The sequence below is a fragment of the Pocillopora damicornis genome, chromosome 10 (assembly GCF_964200805.1).
Source record: "Pocillopora damicornis chromosome 10, jaPocDami1.2, whole genome shotgun sequence".
NCBI lineage: Eukaryota > Metazoa > Cnidaria > Anthozoa > Scleractinia > Pocilloporidae > Pocillopora > Pocillopora damicornis.
Genome location: NC_142679.1, coordinates 9,384,862 through 9,402,250, shown reverse-complemented (window position 1 = coordinate 9,402,250; position 17,389 = coordinate 9,384,862). Strand labels below are relative to the sequence as shown.

Sequence of the window (17,389 nt, the reverse complement as noted above, 5' to 3'; positions counted from 1 at the left end):
GTTTTAAGCCAAACTTGATGAAATGACACCCGATTCGTGGAAATGACAAGGACTGTTACGCGTAGGCCCCGGGGAAGAGTCATTAATAATATGTGGGAAGCTTTGCAGGGGGTAATCTTATTTCGATCGTCACTCGCGAGGCGTTGTATTATGTCCGCCATTTTGGTGGAATATTGTATGAAATTTAGAATTTGAGACTGAAATCCAGCTACTCTACCTCACTTTACCAACACTATTTGAAACATCGAAATGTCCGTTAGACGCCAGTTAAAGAACGTGGTGAACAACTACTCGAACGCCGAAGTAAAAGTTCGCGAAGCTACTTCGAACGATCCTTGGGGACCATCAAGTTCTGTGATGACTGAGATTGCCGATGCCACTTACAACGTGGTTGCCTTTTCAGAGATAATGGGGATGATTTGGAAAAGACTCAACGATCATGGAAAAAACTGGAGGCACGTGTACAAGTCATTGGTTGTTTTGGATTACATTATTAAGACTGGCACTGAAAGAGTAGCTCAGCAATGCCGAGAGAACTTGTACGCAATTCAAACTTTAAAAGATTTTCAGTTCATCGATAAAGACGGTAAAGATCAGGGAATGAACGTACGTGAAAAGGCTAAACAGCTTGTTGCATTATTGAAAGACGAAGATCGGCTGAAGAGTGAGAGGGCTCGAGCATTAAAAGCAAAGGAGAGATTCGCACAAGCCAGTTCTGGCATCGGCAGCGATTCGGTGAAAGCCGGCAACTTACGAGACTCGGGAAGCACATCTGATCTGCGTCTTGGTGCCCCAGCAGCGCCAGCAACTGGTGTACCAACTAGCCGCTCGTGGGAACCTGCCAGGAAAGTCCTAGGCAGCGATATGGAAACCTGCCGTCCGTCGAATGCCAACGAGGAAGAATTACAGTTGCAATTAGCGTTGGCACTAAGCAAGCAAGAGGCAGAAGAGAAAGAAAAACTGAACGAGAGGGATGATCAACGGCTACAGATGGCCATTAGCCAAAGTCAACAAATTCCTTCACCTCAGGAACCATTGCCACTGGATGTTGGAAGCAATGGTGTTCAAGTTTCCCAGGATACGTTTGACCCTTGGGGTTCTACACCATCAGGGGTTGCAAGTTCCCCCATGTCACAACCGTCTATATCACAACCTTCCATTCCACAACCTGATCCCTGGTTAGGTGGCACTAATTCAGTCGCCACTGCTCCTACCAATCCTTGGGGAGACAACAGTGCATCTTATCAATTGCCAATAAACTCATCACAGAATCTTTTTGGAGCTTCAAACAACACACCTGTTGTGGCAGCTATGGCTGGAGGAACAGATCCATGGGGAGCAGCCCCTATACAAAGTAATTCAGCTACAGCACCTCCCCTGAGTGACCCATGGAGTGGAAGAGACATTTTTCCCGCAGAAGTGGCACCACAACCTCAAGGGCCATGGGAAACTTTGCAGCCTGAGGGTTTCAATGCTTTCAACCAGAGTGCTACTGGCAGTGGAATTTCAAGTCAGCCACCTTTGGTTCCATTTAACCTTGAAAATAAAGATGAAGTATTAATGAAGTCAACAGGTGGCCAGGAATTCCTGGATAACAGGGTTTCTAATTTGGTGAACTTAGATTTGCTAACACAAAAACCTGACCCTGTTGCCAATCCTTTCTTGTCCAGCAAACCAGCATCATCCAGATCAACTAATCCATTTGTACAAGATAAGCCTCAAGCACCAACACTGAATCAGCTTCGTGAGCAGCCAGTTGTAGTACCAAACAGCATGCAGAGTATGAGTGGAGGAGTGTTACTACCCTCACCTCTAATTCCAGATTCTACCTCTAGACCCCAGCAAACAGTTCAAAGTAATCCCTTCCTGTGAGGAAGCAAGTGATCAACTTAGTCAAGAAGAAAGGTATGTTTAATTTGTTGTTTCAACAGAATTGCTTATTGCCTTGAACATATGATACTGCTAATCAGGTGATGGGGTTCCCTTCTGTGGAAATTATCTTTTAAAAGGTTTTTCCCCTGAAGTGCACTTGAGGTTAAGAGAGAAGGAAATGAAAAATAAGTAAAAAGCCATGTACACCCTGCTTACTATGCTAAGGTTTTGTTTTTGGTCACTCAAAGAAAACAGAGGTGGCAGAGCAAAAACTAGTCACAAAGTTTGAGTGTTCAAACCACCTGCTGAAATTCAATTGGTCAGTTATTTAAACTTTTGTCTAACAAAAATGTGTTCTAAGCCATCTTCAATTTAGCGGAACTTTATCTGAACATTTATTTTCATGTACAGTGTTAAGTGGGCCAAAAGCTTATTGTGGAAGGACATTTATTTTATTATATCAACCCTCTTAAAGAGAATCCCTGAGGCCCACTACTTGGGTAAAGCTATGGTTTGGGTTAGACCTTGTGTTAATAACCAGCCCAATGAGTTTTCTAGAGCTTCCCCTTTGGATAGTTTGCTAACAACCAAATTGATCCACCCCAAATGGAAGGAACCTGTTACATATTGCATCTTGCACCAAAATCAAGAGTCTCCCAGTAAGGACTGTGTTTACTCGTGTCTAAGTCGACCTTTTAAGACCAAAAACTCAGCCCAAAAAATCACCCATGACTTATACACAAGTCATACACAGAGACGTGGTCTAAAGCAATCCAAGAAATTAGCATAACAATTGCCTGAAGTCTGTAAAGGAAACCAAGTTTACAAAACCAGTTCTAATTGTGTTTGAGTTTCGTCAGTTTTCAGTGCATTCTTCATCAACAAAAAGCTTGAAATAATAAATTTTAAGAGGCTTAAACACAAAGCTACTGAAGCTGATGACTATTTTGTCTTCTAATCTGTAGAGCAGACATTTCACTTACAGCTTTGCTGCTGTTTGCGGTGCTGAATTGAATGATTTCAGTAGCTTAGTGACCTGGCGAATGGTGTTGTCTCACATAGTCTTGTTTTTTACCAGCAATCTTTCAAAGCTCCCCAGTGTTCCTTCGGTCCACTAAATCTCCTTTCAAACTTAACATTAAGTTTAGTTAAATGCAAGATGATTTTATTTTCAATGTGATTTAAAAAATATGGTAAAATACTTCTCTGGTAAATGGAAGTGCTAGTGTATGCTTAACTGGTGGTGATATAAACAAGTGCTGATAAACTCTACAGCACATGGTTACATTTTGCTTTGCAGTTTTTTTTTTAATTCACTGTGTTTTCAATACATTCTCAGAAATAGGAGATTAACTTTTTGGGAAATTTCTATTGGTATTAATTTTACTTCTTTAACCATAAATGATGAAGAATATGATTTTTGACCTTGAAAATGAGGGGTGGACTTATACATGAGTTCGACTTGTACACAAGTAAATACAGTATGTACATTTTTGTTGATGCCAGTAAAGTAAGAAATGCCTAGGTAGCTACAGTATTTAATCTAGAAAGGCCTCAAAAGAATTAAATATTAAATTTTTTATAAATACTTGTATTGAAAAAACAGAACATACTGGAAACAACCAGTGTCTTCCATTTCCATTTTCTTGACCATATACTTGACAAAATCTTTTAATCATCATGGCCAATGTTACTAATAGAACAACATGCTTCTCCTTTTCACAAGCTGTTGTGTGTGTTGTTGCAACATTTTTCACACTGATTTTGGTCAATTTAGTGTCCTTTGTGTCCTAATGGTCCTCAGCCACTAATAATTTTTATTTGCTGTTCTGTTCAAAAGTAGCACTGCCAATTCCAGCGAGCCCTCTGAAATGCTTAGAGAACTTGTTTCCAATTGTCTCACTAAAATTAAACAAATAGTTCACTGATTAAACTATAATTAGAGAATCATATGGTGGATGTAAAGAACTAATTATCAATACTTTCAAAATTGTTTCTACTACAACATTCATTAAGTATATTGAATCTATGCCCAAATGCATTTCTAGAGTAATTGCCAGTAGAGAAGGGTGCATCAGGTGTTGAACTTTGCCTCCCTTAGAAAAAACACAACACTTTTCAAAGACAAGAATAGTGTCTTCTACTGAAAAGTCCAATAATAGTGACTAAAATGATGCAGCGGGTTTCACGAAGGAGTGTATACAAACATTGTTTGCATACAATATTTCCTATGTGTAGTTCATTGAAGATTATTCACAATTATCGACACTCTTGTTGATCTTTCCATTTGATTCTTTGTTTAATGAAAGATACAATGTAATTCTAAACTTTCATATTCTTGAGGTGTTAAAAAACAATGTCAAAGGTAAGCATTAAGCAACTGATACATACTTGCTAAATCAACATTTCTGAACAATCTCCCAGCATTCCTCTTAAATACACTCCCAGACACATTTGTTGGTGTTCTCAATGTTTACCTGCAAGGTCACTTAGAAAAAGTGGGGGTAAACAACATTGGAAGGGGGAGAAGGGTGAAAGAACATCATGGATGTTACTTTGGAAAAGTTCTCCAACCACAGTGGTTCTATCTGGGAGTGTAGATTGATTAGCAATAACTGTCCTAGCCAGCCATTGTATTTTCCAATTCTGTTTTGTGTCTCCTATTTACTATTAAGTTCAGCTTGTGCTCTATACCAAGGCAGCTTCCTTTCCCTAACCCCCTTCACCCTAAGATCAGCATGCATATTCTCCTTACTGAGATTAACAATCTAGATCCCTTTTGTTGGTGATTATTTCCTTTTTTCTTGTGACCTTAACTGTGTGTTCTTGTGTGGTATTGTAAGGAGAAATTTGATGCTTGTTACTCATAAGGGTTAAACAGTTAAAACAATACTTTAGGGAAGATTTTGGTAGGTGGCTGCTCAACTTGTTAACAGCCTGAAACAATACCCTGTTGTAATGTGGATGAACTTTTTAAACAACTGGCAATATGAAATGGAATAGGCTCTGGACCTTCTTTAATTGCTCCAGCAAAGATACTTTTCCTGCTGCCTAACATTTCAATCATTAAATTGTGTATTTTGCTTGCACCAATCAGATTGCACTTCGGTATGTTGTTAGCATTGATAAGATTGCACCTGCTATTTTGCTGGCATTAATCAAATTACACCAGGTATATTGCTTTCACCAATTAGATGGAATTTAACTTTGTGTTTCACTGAAATTTTATATAAGATTCATCTTGTTCACAACGTTGTGCCTTAATTTAATTCTGGAAGCTACAAGACAAGTGTGTCCAAGATATGTCATGTTAACTCTAATGTGTTCTTTACATGTTTTGCCATATAAATTAGACTGCAACACTTGAGGATACAGTATTGTGGGACAGGATTTATGCCTCTTTCTTATACAAACTTGTAATCTTCCCTTTTTCTTTTTTGCAACATAATGGCAAAATGAAACATCTTTATACACGTGGTATCCTCGAACAGCTGAGTCAATGATGGCCAGGCCCTGGCCCAGACTCCTCCCAACATCTAAAGCTTGGCTACTACGCACTTGTTTGTTTTCTTTTCTGTTTCACTTTCTTTAGACTTGATAAATGTGAAAGACAGCCACAACTTCTATGTCAGTGTTCCGAAACCTTGATTGTTTGTAGCAGTACAACTCTACTGAAACTTCAAACTTTATTGTTTTATTTTTTTCCAAATTCTGCACCTCCAAATTGGGGGTGCGGCTTATCTACAGGTGTGGCTTATACATGGACATTTACGGATTCCTTGTTTCTCCATATTAACGGCAATATTAATATCTGCATCATATATTTGAATTGTCTGTGGGAAATTGTTGATAGTGAGTGGATTGTTATCGCCATTGAGTTTTTCTTTGTAAAACTTGTTTGTATGGTCAGTGATTCGATCTAGAGTCTGAAATCCAATACCCACAGTATTTGATGATGGAAAAACAAATGCTATAAAAAGATGTGGCATAACAGCACAACAAGGGAATATGAATGGTTGTAATTTCAGCATCTGCATGATTTGCTTTGAGAGGGACAGCTGACAACTGGTGATCAGAAATATCTGTCATATCACATTGTTTTTCATTAATATGTACACTTTTGAGTTCAAATAAAACATTTGGATTTTGCCTCAAAATAGTTTATTAGCTCATTTAAGGTGTTAACCTCTAACAGTACACAAGTTCCTTTAGGATGGGGCATACCATATGAATCTCTACCATGAGAATCAAATATCTTAAACTTACCATAACCATTACTGTAAAAACCTACTGTAGTACTAAGGATTGTTTAAAGAAAGAAATAATAATTTTGTCCTAGCACAGCCTGCATAGCATTTGCAAATGACATGCAATAATTGAAATCTTGTACTTCACAAGTACCATGTATAGTATTAGTACAGCTTGGACTATATTGAGGCTGATAATTAATATTAAACATTATTACCATTGCAGGTACTTCTGTTAACAGTAAATAGGATTGCTTGGACAGACTAGATAGACCAGAATACAATTAATTACCAATCTTCATGATATTAACCAAGTCCATTGAGGTTACAATACCATTCCTCTTGTTATGTATAAAGGAAAGCAAGTGACATGGCTACACACTGTGTACCAGCACTTAACCCAAACATTGCCACATTGTCATGACTGTAAGGAACTTGAATTGTTTTAGTAGAATTGATAATAGGACCAGGGTTTTTTCTATATCCCCAGAAAGATTAGACTTAAAATGATTTATCCTGTGATTCAGATTTTTATAAACATTTGGTACTGAATTAGACCTCCATGCATTCAACTGCTTTGGCTTTGGACTGTTTATTACATGTGGGTATTGGTTTTGCATTTTCAGTATCCTGTATTTGTTAGACTTTGGATATTTTCTCCTGACTGCAGAAGAGGGATATTTCATTGTTCCTTTATTTTCACAACTGATTCCATGTGCATATATTTTTTCACGAGCTTAATTTGTAAAAAGATGCATTCGAGAAGACTTCGGTATGCCTTTTCTGATGTAGGTTCGAAGTAAATGTCTTACTTTCCTGGATTTCTGCAAAATATGTGTAATTCTTTTCTTTGGTATTCTGCTGGGCTCACAATCCTGAACACGAATACCATATGTACGAGGGCAACTAAAATAAACAAATTTGTCATATCGAGATCTACAGTTACAGACTGTATTTATTGAAAATGCTTCATCATTGCTATTATTAAGCTTATTATCATATACAATAACAGAAAACTGAGCAGCTTTCTTAAATATGTTACATTCATCAAAGCTATTCACAGCAGCTTTTGCTGAAGACATCAACAACTTCATGTAGAAATCAGCCCACAAGACAAATGTGTAAACAATAGATAACATAACAAGATACACAAAAATCACAGGATTTTGGATCATGTATTTATTAAAAAAGAATATCCATACAACTACAATGAAAACAAATATAAGATTCACCTTTGTGATCGTGAAATTAATACCATTCATACTGTTATCGTAGCTACGTTCCTTGGCATCAAGTGAATCAAACATGGTGTCTTTCTTCACAAGCAGTTATCATCCATTAGAGTTTTGTTCTTCAATCTCACAGTAGTAGTGGTATGATTTTGCTTTTTTTTTTTTAACAAGTGTACGTTTTTCAACTAAGACATCAGCATACATGGCATACAAGGCTTTTATGGCTTTCAAGGCATACAAGGCTTTCATGGCTTTCAAGCGTTCGTGACTCAATCCGTTCCAAAAATACTGCCCAGTAACATCTTTTAGTGTGGATTGTCCACGAATATGACTTGTGCATGCGTCTGTAAGTATTTTGAGTGTTTGCGCCATATAGCTCTAGGTAATCATAAACAAAGATATTGCACCTCCATCACCAAAGCAACAATCCCAGAACAAATACAGAATGGCTGACAAAAGAGTTTTATAAGCAAAAATCTTGTGTTCGTCATGTGACCCGGCCTTGTCCATGCATGACAACGTCAATCATCGTCAAGATAACATGCATGATCAGCATGTGAACACCTCCACCCCCATTGGATCACAGTTAGTTATCATGGTGTTGAGGGCCCAATGACCACTGGGTACTATTGTGAAATTTTCCCATTTTGTGTCAGAGGAAAAAAAAAAAGACAACAAAAACAAAGGCGTTTTATGACTGGGCTACCACAGGTATCTCAGTAACGAGAGACTTTTAAAATTTTTGAAAAGAAGCGAGTAAATACTCCTTGTGTTATGCAGTGGAAAATACTGATGAATTACTGTGTGATCAAATTTAGTCTTCAGTTTTCTTTCTTATTATTGTCTTTGTTTTTGGCTGATAGAATATACTGAAAAGTAAAACATTAACTGAATGTTGTTAACTTCATTTTGTTTACTTATTCATTTATTTGCTTATTTATCGCTTTTCAGCCACTGCCTGAAGATTCTTGGGAAAGAATTCAGCTCAACTGGTCTTAGAACAAGTAATTATCATCAGCTTTCTTGTTTAAAAAGAAATATTCTGGAAAAACTGGAGACTAAGAAAAGTAAAATATGCCTTATGGTGTTCTGTGGGTTTTTTTTTTTTTTTTTATTTTTTAAACATTTTAATTGTTATAAGTACATATAGGTTAGAGAGTAGCTACAGCATCAAATCAAAAATAGAAAGTAATACCTTTACAAACTTCAAATTGTATCTAAAATTTTTTTTTTATGATATTTAGCTCTCTGTTACATGGACATTTAAACCAGAAATAATGAAATTGACCTGAATGGAAGATCAATTTTTCAGTTGGCCATTTTGGATATACTAAAATTCAAACTTGACTCTGAAGCCTGGGGGAATAAAACAAAGTAAATGACATGGAGGTTTAGCGATGAATAATTTATTTCTTTTGTTTTATTCCCCCTAGCCTTAGAGTTTCATTATATCAAAAATGGCCTATTAGCTAGTTGATGGAAAGAACTTGCATGTAACAAAGGAGAGTGTTAATGGTCAAATTACCATTGATCAGGTGATAAATTGTTGTCGTGGAGACTGATTGAATTTTCATTACTCATGTCATCAGTTCCCTAGTAATAAAACATCAACAAATTAAAGAGCCTTTTTCTCCATTTTTCAACACATCAGTGGCATTAGAAGTGTACCTTAGTGCATAATTTTCTTTGACATGAAATGAAATTCAGACTTCAATTTTCTTTATATTGTTTCTTACCAATTCAAAGACTAATTTTCTTGTTTGTTTATTTAGTTGTTCCTCAGCAATTTGGGTCCCAGAGTGCCCATTGACAATTTTGATTTTGATTGTTGTTTTTCATCTGGAATTAATAGGTGAATTTTGAATTTTCCATTTTTCCCCTTGATTCTGTCATTTTGGAACCATACAAACAGATGTGTCCTTTGGAACAGCTTCTCTTAAGAATGCCTGAAACTTGGAAATCAGCAACTAGCAGTTATTTCATACTGACTGAGAACAATATTGGAAAAATATTGAGGAAAAATTGAAACAATTTTGTATTCAGTTCAAATTTCAGGAGGATGGAGGAGTAAAATGAAACCTGTTTCTAATCTCCTCTGAAATAGAACTGAACAACCAGTTTCATGTTTGCCCTGGTGCCCCAAAGCACAAAAATAAGGTTGAATTCCTTTTTGCATGGTATACATTTATAAAATCAACTGTAACTGTCTGCACACATGGACACACCCACATCTGCTTTGCCCTGAATATTTTCTATCTTTCCATGGATTTGTCCACCGCAGTAAAACGTTACACAGTTTAATTTGAGTGTTAACCTAATAGTTATGAAGTACAACAGAAGTGGTCTTTCCAAAGTACATAAATGCTAACCTAAACTTGATTCTGTGAATTTACAGCTTTGTAGCCAGTTGGGGAGGTTAATGGTATCCAGGAAAGGGTGTGTGATTGGCTGTGAGTTGTTCTTATCACAATGTGCCCTTGATAGGAAGATGCCTCCAGCTTGAACTTCCTTTCCACTGAAGTTGTAGTTAACTTGCACAGCTACAAGTAAATTTATGAGAAGTATATGACCCTAATTCCTATGCCACTGTTTTTTGTGGTTTGTGAACCTTTTTGCCCACAAGTTACACAAACAACTGGCCAGTTCATCTCTGCTACTGGTTTAAAATTCAAAGACTTAATAATCTATATTTATTGAGACGAAAATACATTTGCTCTGTCATCACTTTGCCATGTTGTAATGTAACGATAAAACTTGATGTCTGTCTAGAAATATGACTCTATTTGTAGTTGCAGGAAGCTTGGTGGGTGAAATGAGTCTTGCCACAACTTTATTGTTTTTTGCTCTACAAAAACCATCCTTTTTTGTCCACCGGTTTGGCTATCAGTTGTGTGTATATTTCAGTCCATTCATTTTGCTGTCTTCAAATTGTACTAGAGTGCTTTTATGTCTATCTGTTGGCCTTTCTTGTTATCTTACTGAAGTTTGATGACATTCTCATGTTTGTCTTGGTATTTCATTTGATGATGAAATTGCATTCCAATCCTCTTCACACAAAGTTAGGTGTTACCATTATGAGGGCCTACAGAATATACTTTTGCTGGTAAAACTGTAAACTTGTTCTTGTGTTTTTAACTTGTTCGAGTCCAATTCTTTTCACTATCAGACAGTTGGTAAACTCGAGGCTTTCCTTCTGGAAACACTGTAATCAAAGGCTGCGGATGAGTGAGAATATGAAGGAATGTGGCTCTGGTTGTAGATGCAAAGTAAGGAGGTTCACAATGAGGTGATGTTGACAGGTTCTGTAAGGAAGAAATACCTCAGACAAGAAACAAAGATAAAACAAAGAATTTACTTAGCAGGCTTGCCATTAGACCTCAGCCCAGCCAATGATGTGTTCATCATAAGTGAAAAAATGTTTAACAAAACACAAGCTGATTGAAAAAAACATGCTTTCTTTCACCAAGTTATGACAAAATCAAAATCTTAACTGTAACTGTGTCAGACTTCATTCTTGGTTACAAATAAAGGTGGCTTTGTTATATGCTCACCCTGTTAATATGGTTGGGTAAGGATACTTATGAAGGTAGTCTTGACTTACAACTGAGCCTTTTACCAATGAAGCTCACAAGGGTCAGTCTTAAAGCTGGGTTGAAATTTTGTAGGTGTACCTGTGCCTATTATGGGAAGTTTATAATTGGGACTTTTAATTTTGTTCTCAATCATTTACACTTTCACAATTCAGGTTTAACTATAGGAAAGTGAAGAAGAAGAGCAAATGGATATTTTATTTACTTATTACCTGTAGTATGACTTTGTCATCTGCATTACAATAAAACTCCAAGTATTTAGCGGGCAATTTGTTCTTACTATCATAAGGTTCAATTTGCAGCTCTTTGTTACTTGAATTATATACTTCTACCATCTGTTAAAGGACAAAGGTGAATCTCTGATTATTATTTATTCCAAATAATAGTGGAAATTATTTTAAAATTTTATATCATCTCAACCAATCTTCTAAGGTGCCAAAAACAATACTTTTGCTATCAAAAGGTTATCCTTTCCTTTTTTGTAGTTTTAAGAGATTCAAATAGCATTCAAATGAAGGTGGCTGTGGATGCAAAAACTGGCTGGGAACCTGTGTCCAGTCTAAAAGTTATGTTGAGCAGAAATAGTAAGATGTGAAACCTTTTAGGTATGAAACCTGATGTGATGCTAGGTTTACCATGTCATTCAACTGTAGAATACAAGCAACTCATTGAAAACAAATCTGTATTATCAAAAAGGATTACTTCTTCTCCCTATGTGATGGTGACCTTATCACCCAACTGTTGCCTGAAAAGTAATCCCGTAACTGTAACAGAAGGCATGCTGGGAGTCTGGATAACATGCTTGAAAGTCAAGCCAGAAAGAGGCAGAGGAGCTTCATTTCAGAAAATCTCAACAACTTCCTCAATGTAGCAAAATGTTAGGAGTAAAAAAGCATAATTATTTCAATTAAGTTGAACATTTAGATAGATTTAAGTGCTGATAAGCTGCCAAAAAGAAATTTTTGTCAAAGAATTTATGGTGCAAGTTTGCATATGGTATATGTTATTGTTGTCCCTTTCAGAGAGTCTTCTAAGTGGCAAGCAGTAATTCATGGAATAAATTATTACTTTACCCTTTCATCACCCACAAACACACGAGCATGTCGTATGATTTCATCAGGACCCTTATTCTCAAATGTTGCTGGATAAATCTCACCATCTTGAATGCTGACACCTGTCACACAAAGAAGATGATCAAGGCAGTACATAATCCAAATCTACACATCAAGCTAATTTTGCCTTTTTCAAGGTGGGCAGTCATAGGTTGCATTCCCCTCTCTTGATTGCTAAGTATGTAAAGGTAGCAAATTTGTGAGACAGTGGTATTTGTGTTACCTATTCCAGAAATTATAGGCTTGTGTTGTCCACTTTCAACCACATTGTTGAATCCTGTTAACACAATACAGTAAAGTCAGAGAATTAGAAAGGAATCATGTGCATGACACCAAGCATTGTAACAGTGAACATCTCATTCCTTCCCTTTATTTCCCCCTCCACTTCCTTCTCCTCTGTCTGCTTATTAATAATAATACCTCTCCTTGCTTCTCCTTTACCATTTCCTGTAGTAAGCGAGAAGGACTTTTATGTTCTAATATGCACATCATTTCCCTATAGACTCAAAACTTTAAAATAAACGTGTGCTTAAACAAAAGTTGTAATTTCCCCAACCAAAATGTCTACCGGTGAGTAACACAGTGCGTCTTGACAATCTCCTTATTTCCTAACCTACCTGTACCCACAAGGAGAATTTGTTTCACAATCAAGTGCTTTTTTGGTTGGCAATCTTTTCCTGTAATGTTGTGACTGTAATGTGTGATTTGAGGGGTGGTATTGTACAGAGAAATGAGCTGCTAGTCATTATGTCAGGTCAGAGAGTTTTAACTCTTGAAGGAGTTTGAGAGGTTTCAAACATACCTGTTACACATGCTGAACATAAATGAATGGGTTCGTCCTGTTTCTGTAAAGCTTCTAGAACATGATTTAACACATTAAGAATTTAGGATTCATTTTGTAAGAGGAATTTGTTACATATCAAAGAAAAATTACCTAAAATCGATACTGTTAATCCACTAGAAATCCCCCTATCATCAAGAAATCCTCCAAATAAGTGAAGCTCATTCCTAAGGAAAATAAAAGAGAGACGTAGTGGTGATTAAATAAGGGTTCTATAGGTCAGTTATACCATCATAACTTTAAAAAAAAAAATGAATGATAAACAATAAAATAAAGAGAGGTTATTAGCCAGTTTAGCCCAACACTTAAAACAAAGGTTCAATTACCGTAGATTTGCAGGTGAAATTATAGATATTAATAATTGTGGAACAATGTGATCTATCTTTACTTTCATTAGATTAGCAAAGTAAAACCTTCTTGGATGGATGTGGTTAAATCAATAGCATTACTTGCCTTCCATTTGCATCACATTTTGATCGGGAAAGGTTAGTGACAGATGCAATCATGCCTTTGATACCTTCCTCTGTACTTTGGCCATCAAAGTGTCCTAGACTTACCACACCTGATCCTGATAGAAGTAATATTCATTATACAGGTACCTTAAGTATTGTATTAAAAAGAATGGTCTGCTTGGAAAACATTTGTCATGTCCTAATCTTGCCAATGTATCTAACCTGTTGTTTAACAACAGTATTCTTTGTGCTATAAACATTTTAAAAAAGACATAAAAAGCAAGTTTGAATCAACTTTAGTAACACCTCTTACTCTAGTGGAGGATTAAAATGTATCTTTAACAAACTAAGCCTAGCTGACCACCAAATCATCATGACCAAATTGTCAATGCTCAATGCAGTTTTTATAGTCACATGAAAATTTCAATAGAAAATATACAATTCAAATGTGAGCCTGTCTCTTGATTCTGCTGCTAAAAGCCTGAATCCCAAAATCAGTTTAATTCCATCTCAGCAGAACCATATTTAGAAATACCTGTGTTTTGTAAAACAACAATATGACAAGTTGTAGCATCCTCAGATCCCATGATGGTAATAGGTTCTACAAAATGAAGTATGGAAAACCATGCAAAGCACAAATGAATAAAGGAGTAAGTTTCTAAAGAAACTGTGATGCTGTCTCAGTGGGAGAGTATAGCAGGTAATTTAGTGTTAACAACTGAGTTGAAAACGTACATTAGCCATTGTAAAGGGTAAAAAAGCTGACATTTTGAGCGTTAGCCCTTCGTCAGAGGGGACAGAAATACATCACTCTGACAAAGGGCTAATGCTCAAAATGTCAGCTTTTTTTACCCTTTACAGTGGCTAATTTGTTTTCAACTCAGTTGTGAACACTAAATTACTTGCCATGCAGAGCACAGATAGAGTTTTCTATGCTACTGAAAAAATTTCCAACAAACTAGCTACAATTATCCATGTGGTAATGTGAGAACATATAAAATACCCCAGCGAGTATTGTAGGACATTCATAAAGGGAGAAGGATCGAAAATTGTTAAAAGAAATACACTGTACAAGACAGGTGTGATATTTCAAGGACCCTTAGTAAGAAAAAGTGAAAAGTAAAGCTTTACATGTGGCAGAGTACTCAATAAAACTTGCACATTCTGGAAGATTTCTAGGTTATGAATACAATAATTAGAAAATTACCTTTTAATGATATTGTATAATAGTTGTGGCACCCAGTCTTATACAGAAACAATTAACTCTGGCCTTTTAGGCAAGAATATTTTGGAAGAGTAAGAATTGAAACAAAGAAAGTGTATATAGTTTTCACAAATGAAAAGCTAAAGCTCCTACCATCATCTTGTGCCACAGTAGCATATTCCCTTTGAATGATGTATAGTACTCTGCTTGGTCTCTTTACCCTTCTTTGTGGCTTTTTGCAGAAATTTCTAGCACTTTCCTACAAATAAAAGCACATCATGTTTGCATCTGTAGAGTGACCCCATTTATGAACAAAGGTAGTATTAAATGTACCAGAAACTCACTCACTCTTTGTGAACTTTTATGCTTGGAGATCAAATCTAATTCCAAGACTGTTTGGAGAACAGAAATAACTGATCTCAAGACTTGAAAACTGGACTCCTGAAATCTCAGATCAAGACTGCTTCTAAACTAAAGAAATACTTGTCCTTCCTTAATACAAATATACTCTTACAGCTCCTATGTAGGAAACTTTGAGTAAAAACACATAATTATGTACTTTTATTAAAAGTAGATGTTAATGTCAACCTCATTGGTGATTTGGGAGAGCCAGTACCTTTTCACATGTTGACCATCATGTATATTTGTTTATTAAAATGCAAGGAAGTTTGAGTGTCATAAAATAAGAAAAGAAGAGAAAATTTCTATGCATCTTAGAAAAAATTGAATAGACATTACAAATTACATTTGACACCTTCCTTACCAAATTTTGCTTCGTCCCTCCAACATTTTTGGAGAAAATTAATACACAAATCATGCCATAATTAATATGATTGGAGCCAAACTTAGCACCCAAAGGAATTGGAAGCAGGCGGGTAGCTTCAAATTGACCTACCAGCCTTATCCTTTATTGTAGTGGTTCAACACTGATTGGTCAATTTTAGATGGCCATTATCCCAAAATTACTGGGTTCACATTCAACTTGCCTGGCATTTTAAATATTTCAGTAAAGAAAGAAGGCAACATTGAGTTCCCATTCACCTAGCCAATCAGAATACAGAATTTGTTACTCCCTTCCAGGAGTGAGGTAGTTTCCAACTCAGTTCCCATCAACAGGTAAGTTGCCAAGCCAACACATCATTTTAACTACTTTAAAGTATGCATGGGTTCCACAAAAATTTGACTTCTAAAACTTCCCCCAAACTAATATAATTTCTATGTGTATATTCTAGAGCCAATATATCTGTTAATAATGGTGATTGAACTGAGTAGAGTGCAATTTGTATAGGTAATTACATGATTTTGAGTGCAACTTGGGACAAAGCACTGAGCATGAGTAACTTTTTCAAGGGTTAACAAAATTACCAAAGCCCATAGGTAAAGTGCAATTTTGAATTGCGCATACTGATTCATCCTAAATTGCACAAGAAAAATCATGTGATTACTAGTTAATAATACAAGCAAAAATATGATTCTGTTTTCCTTTTTAGTTGGTTTTTGTTCCATGTCACGGCTCACCAGTGCAGTTGCTCGCCTTTGCCTTGTTGCCAGAGTTGTCTGGCTTTTCCCTGATGAACTTGCATCACAAGAAAGCTATCACACTTGTAATCTTCCCAGTTTTTCATACAAACTGTGGCATGAAACTCCTTAAGAATTTTTTTCAAGCCCTTCATTTCATACTTTCATATTCTTTCTTGAAAGCCAGATTTTTATCCAGTTTTTTCCTTCTGTTGGGTGTTTTTGTTTAAAGTATTCTCCCTCAAACTCTGAATTAAAACATTGTTACTATCTCCTCACCTGTTCTCCATTTTGTTTTCCTGTGCTTTCATGACTTACCTTTCTGCACTCAATTTTAACTTTCTGCACTCAATTTCAACTTTCTGCACTTTTTGGGATTAATTAGTGTCTTCTCAGCGAATGAGCATGTTGAAATTTTTGCCTGTGTACTTGATCTGGTCTGACATCGTATGCATGATTTGAAATCACAAGTATGAATTAAGACCAAATTGCACAATGCAAAGTTCAATTACCAGTTTATAACATCCATTTTGAAATAGCAAAATTCAGTGGCTCAGGTACAAGATTTTTTAGTTTGTAGAAAGTTGCAAAAGTTGTTTTTCATTTTCCTGCAATTTTATTGGTTTCTTTAAACTAGCAATTGGTTGTTGTATCAGTAAAGCTTCCTCGTTAGCTGGGAAAAAGATGCGATTTAGAGCAAAAAATGATGCGATTCGTGAATAAATTGTACCAATGAGAGCCAATCAGATTACAAACATCACCAGTGATTTCAAAATGCATGCAACAAATACTCAAAACAGATTGCTGAGTAGGTGAGTATACCGTACCCTAAAATGTTCATGTTTTCTTGAAAATTCTTCAAAGGATCTTAGTCGTGAGCTTTCAATCTCGCCATTTATTACTAGCGGCATACCTAAAGAAAACAAGGAAAAGGTATACAGGACTACTAAACCGTATTTTAGTGGCTGGTGCATGCCAATCTGTCCATTCTTAACTAACTCGTTTTACCGGCAAGGTGGGGCCGCTACGGATACCGTCGATACCGAGGTCTGCTCGGAAAATATCGATATTAGAGGAAAGTATCGATGCTACGAGGAGCCGAAAAGACCCTGGGCTTGAGATTGACGAGAGTTTGGGCGATGAAAGCGCCGCAGCGTTGCAGATATGTCTTCCGGGTTACGCTATATCGGAGGCGTTCGTCGAGGGTAAGAGTACACGGTAATTTTGGTCAGCGGGAAAATTATCAAACCCGCGAATATTGCGAAAGCCCGCGAAAGGATGACATCTAAAAACTGAAGACAATTTTTGATTAAGACACTAG

At 36.4% G+C, this 17,389-nt stretch overlaps 2 protein-coding genes and 1 pseudogene across 16 annotated transcripts; 1 reads left to right on the top strand and 2 right to left on the bottom strand.

Annotated features, from left to right (window-relative positions):
* Positions 1-101: 101 nt before the first annotated feature.
* LOC113677049 (epsin-2) lies at positions 102-16,343 on the top strand. Of its 2 annotated transcripts, XR_016180289.1 has the most exons (3): positions 109-1,905; positions 15,558-15,666; positions 16,041-16,343. XR_016180289.1 is itself a non-coding variant. In XM_027193794.2 (2 exons), the coding sequence occupies exon 1, from the start codon at positions 250-252 to the stop codon at positions 1,870-1,872; it is 1,623 nt and encodes a 540-aa protein (XP_027049595.2). In that variant the 5' UTR covers positions 102-249; the 3' UTR covers positions 1,873-1,905; positions 8,303-10,123. The 2 variants fall into 2 exon arrangements, 1 of the variants encoding a protein (XP_027049595.2); XM_027193794.2 differs by lacking the exons at positions 15,558-15,666; positions 16,041-16,343 and adding an exon at positions 8,303-10,123 and having other exon boundaries at positions 102-1,905.
* On the bottom strand, positions 5,610-6,587 carry LOC149038831 (uncharacterized; annotated as a pseudogene).
* Positions 9,519-17,285, bottom strand: LOC113677050 (protein N-terminal asparagine amidohydrolase). 14 transcript variants are annotated; one of them, XM_089184330.1, is made up of 11 exons: positions 17,077-17,285; positions 16,896-16,981; positions 14,704-14,809; positions 13,882-13,947; positions 13,348-13,462; positions 12,988-13,061; positions 12,856-12,909; positions 12,277-12,330; positions 12,015-12,115; positions 11,154-11,276; positions 9,519-10,653 (listed from the first exon to the last, which is right to left on the bottom strand). In XM_089184330.1, exons 2-11 carry the CDS (start codon positions 16,977-16,979, stop codon positions 10,483-10,485), a joined length of 948 nt encoding a protein of 315 aa, XP_089040456.1. In that variant the 5' UTR covers positions 16,980-16,981; positions 17,077-17,285; the 3' UTR covers positions 9,519-10,482. The 14 variants fall into 14 exon arrangements, 13 of the variants coding, with proteins under 13 accessions (XP_089040456.1, XP_089040459.1, XP_089040457.1 ...); XM_089184333.1 differs by having other exon boundaries at positions 16,896-17,014; positions 17,077-17,283; XM_089184331.1 differs by having other exon boundaries at positions 16,896-17,011; positions 17,077-17,276.
* Between the last annotated feature and the right edge of the window lie 104 nt (positions 17,286-17,389).

Excerpts from the sequence above, each read along its gene's own strand:
- LOC113677050 (XM_089184328.1), bottom strand. The coding sequence starts at position 17,042 with ATGCACCAGCCACTAAAATACGGTTTAGTAGTCCTGTATACCTTTTCC. Across the intron at positions 12,331-12,855 it reads ATGTTCAGCATGTGTAACAG|GATTCAACAATGTGGTTGAA; the intron begins GTATGTTTGAAA and ends TTGTGTTAACAG. Across the intron at positions 11,277-12,014 it reads TGTTTGTGGGTGATGAAAGG|ATGGTAGAAGTATATAATTC; the intron begins GTAAAGTAATAA and ends GTCCTTTAACAG.
- LOC113677049 (XM_027193794.2), top strand. The coding sequence starts at position 250 with ATGTCCGTTAGACGCCAGTTAAAGAACGTGGTGAACAACTACTCGAAC.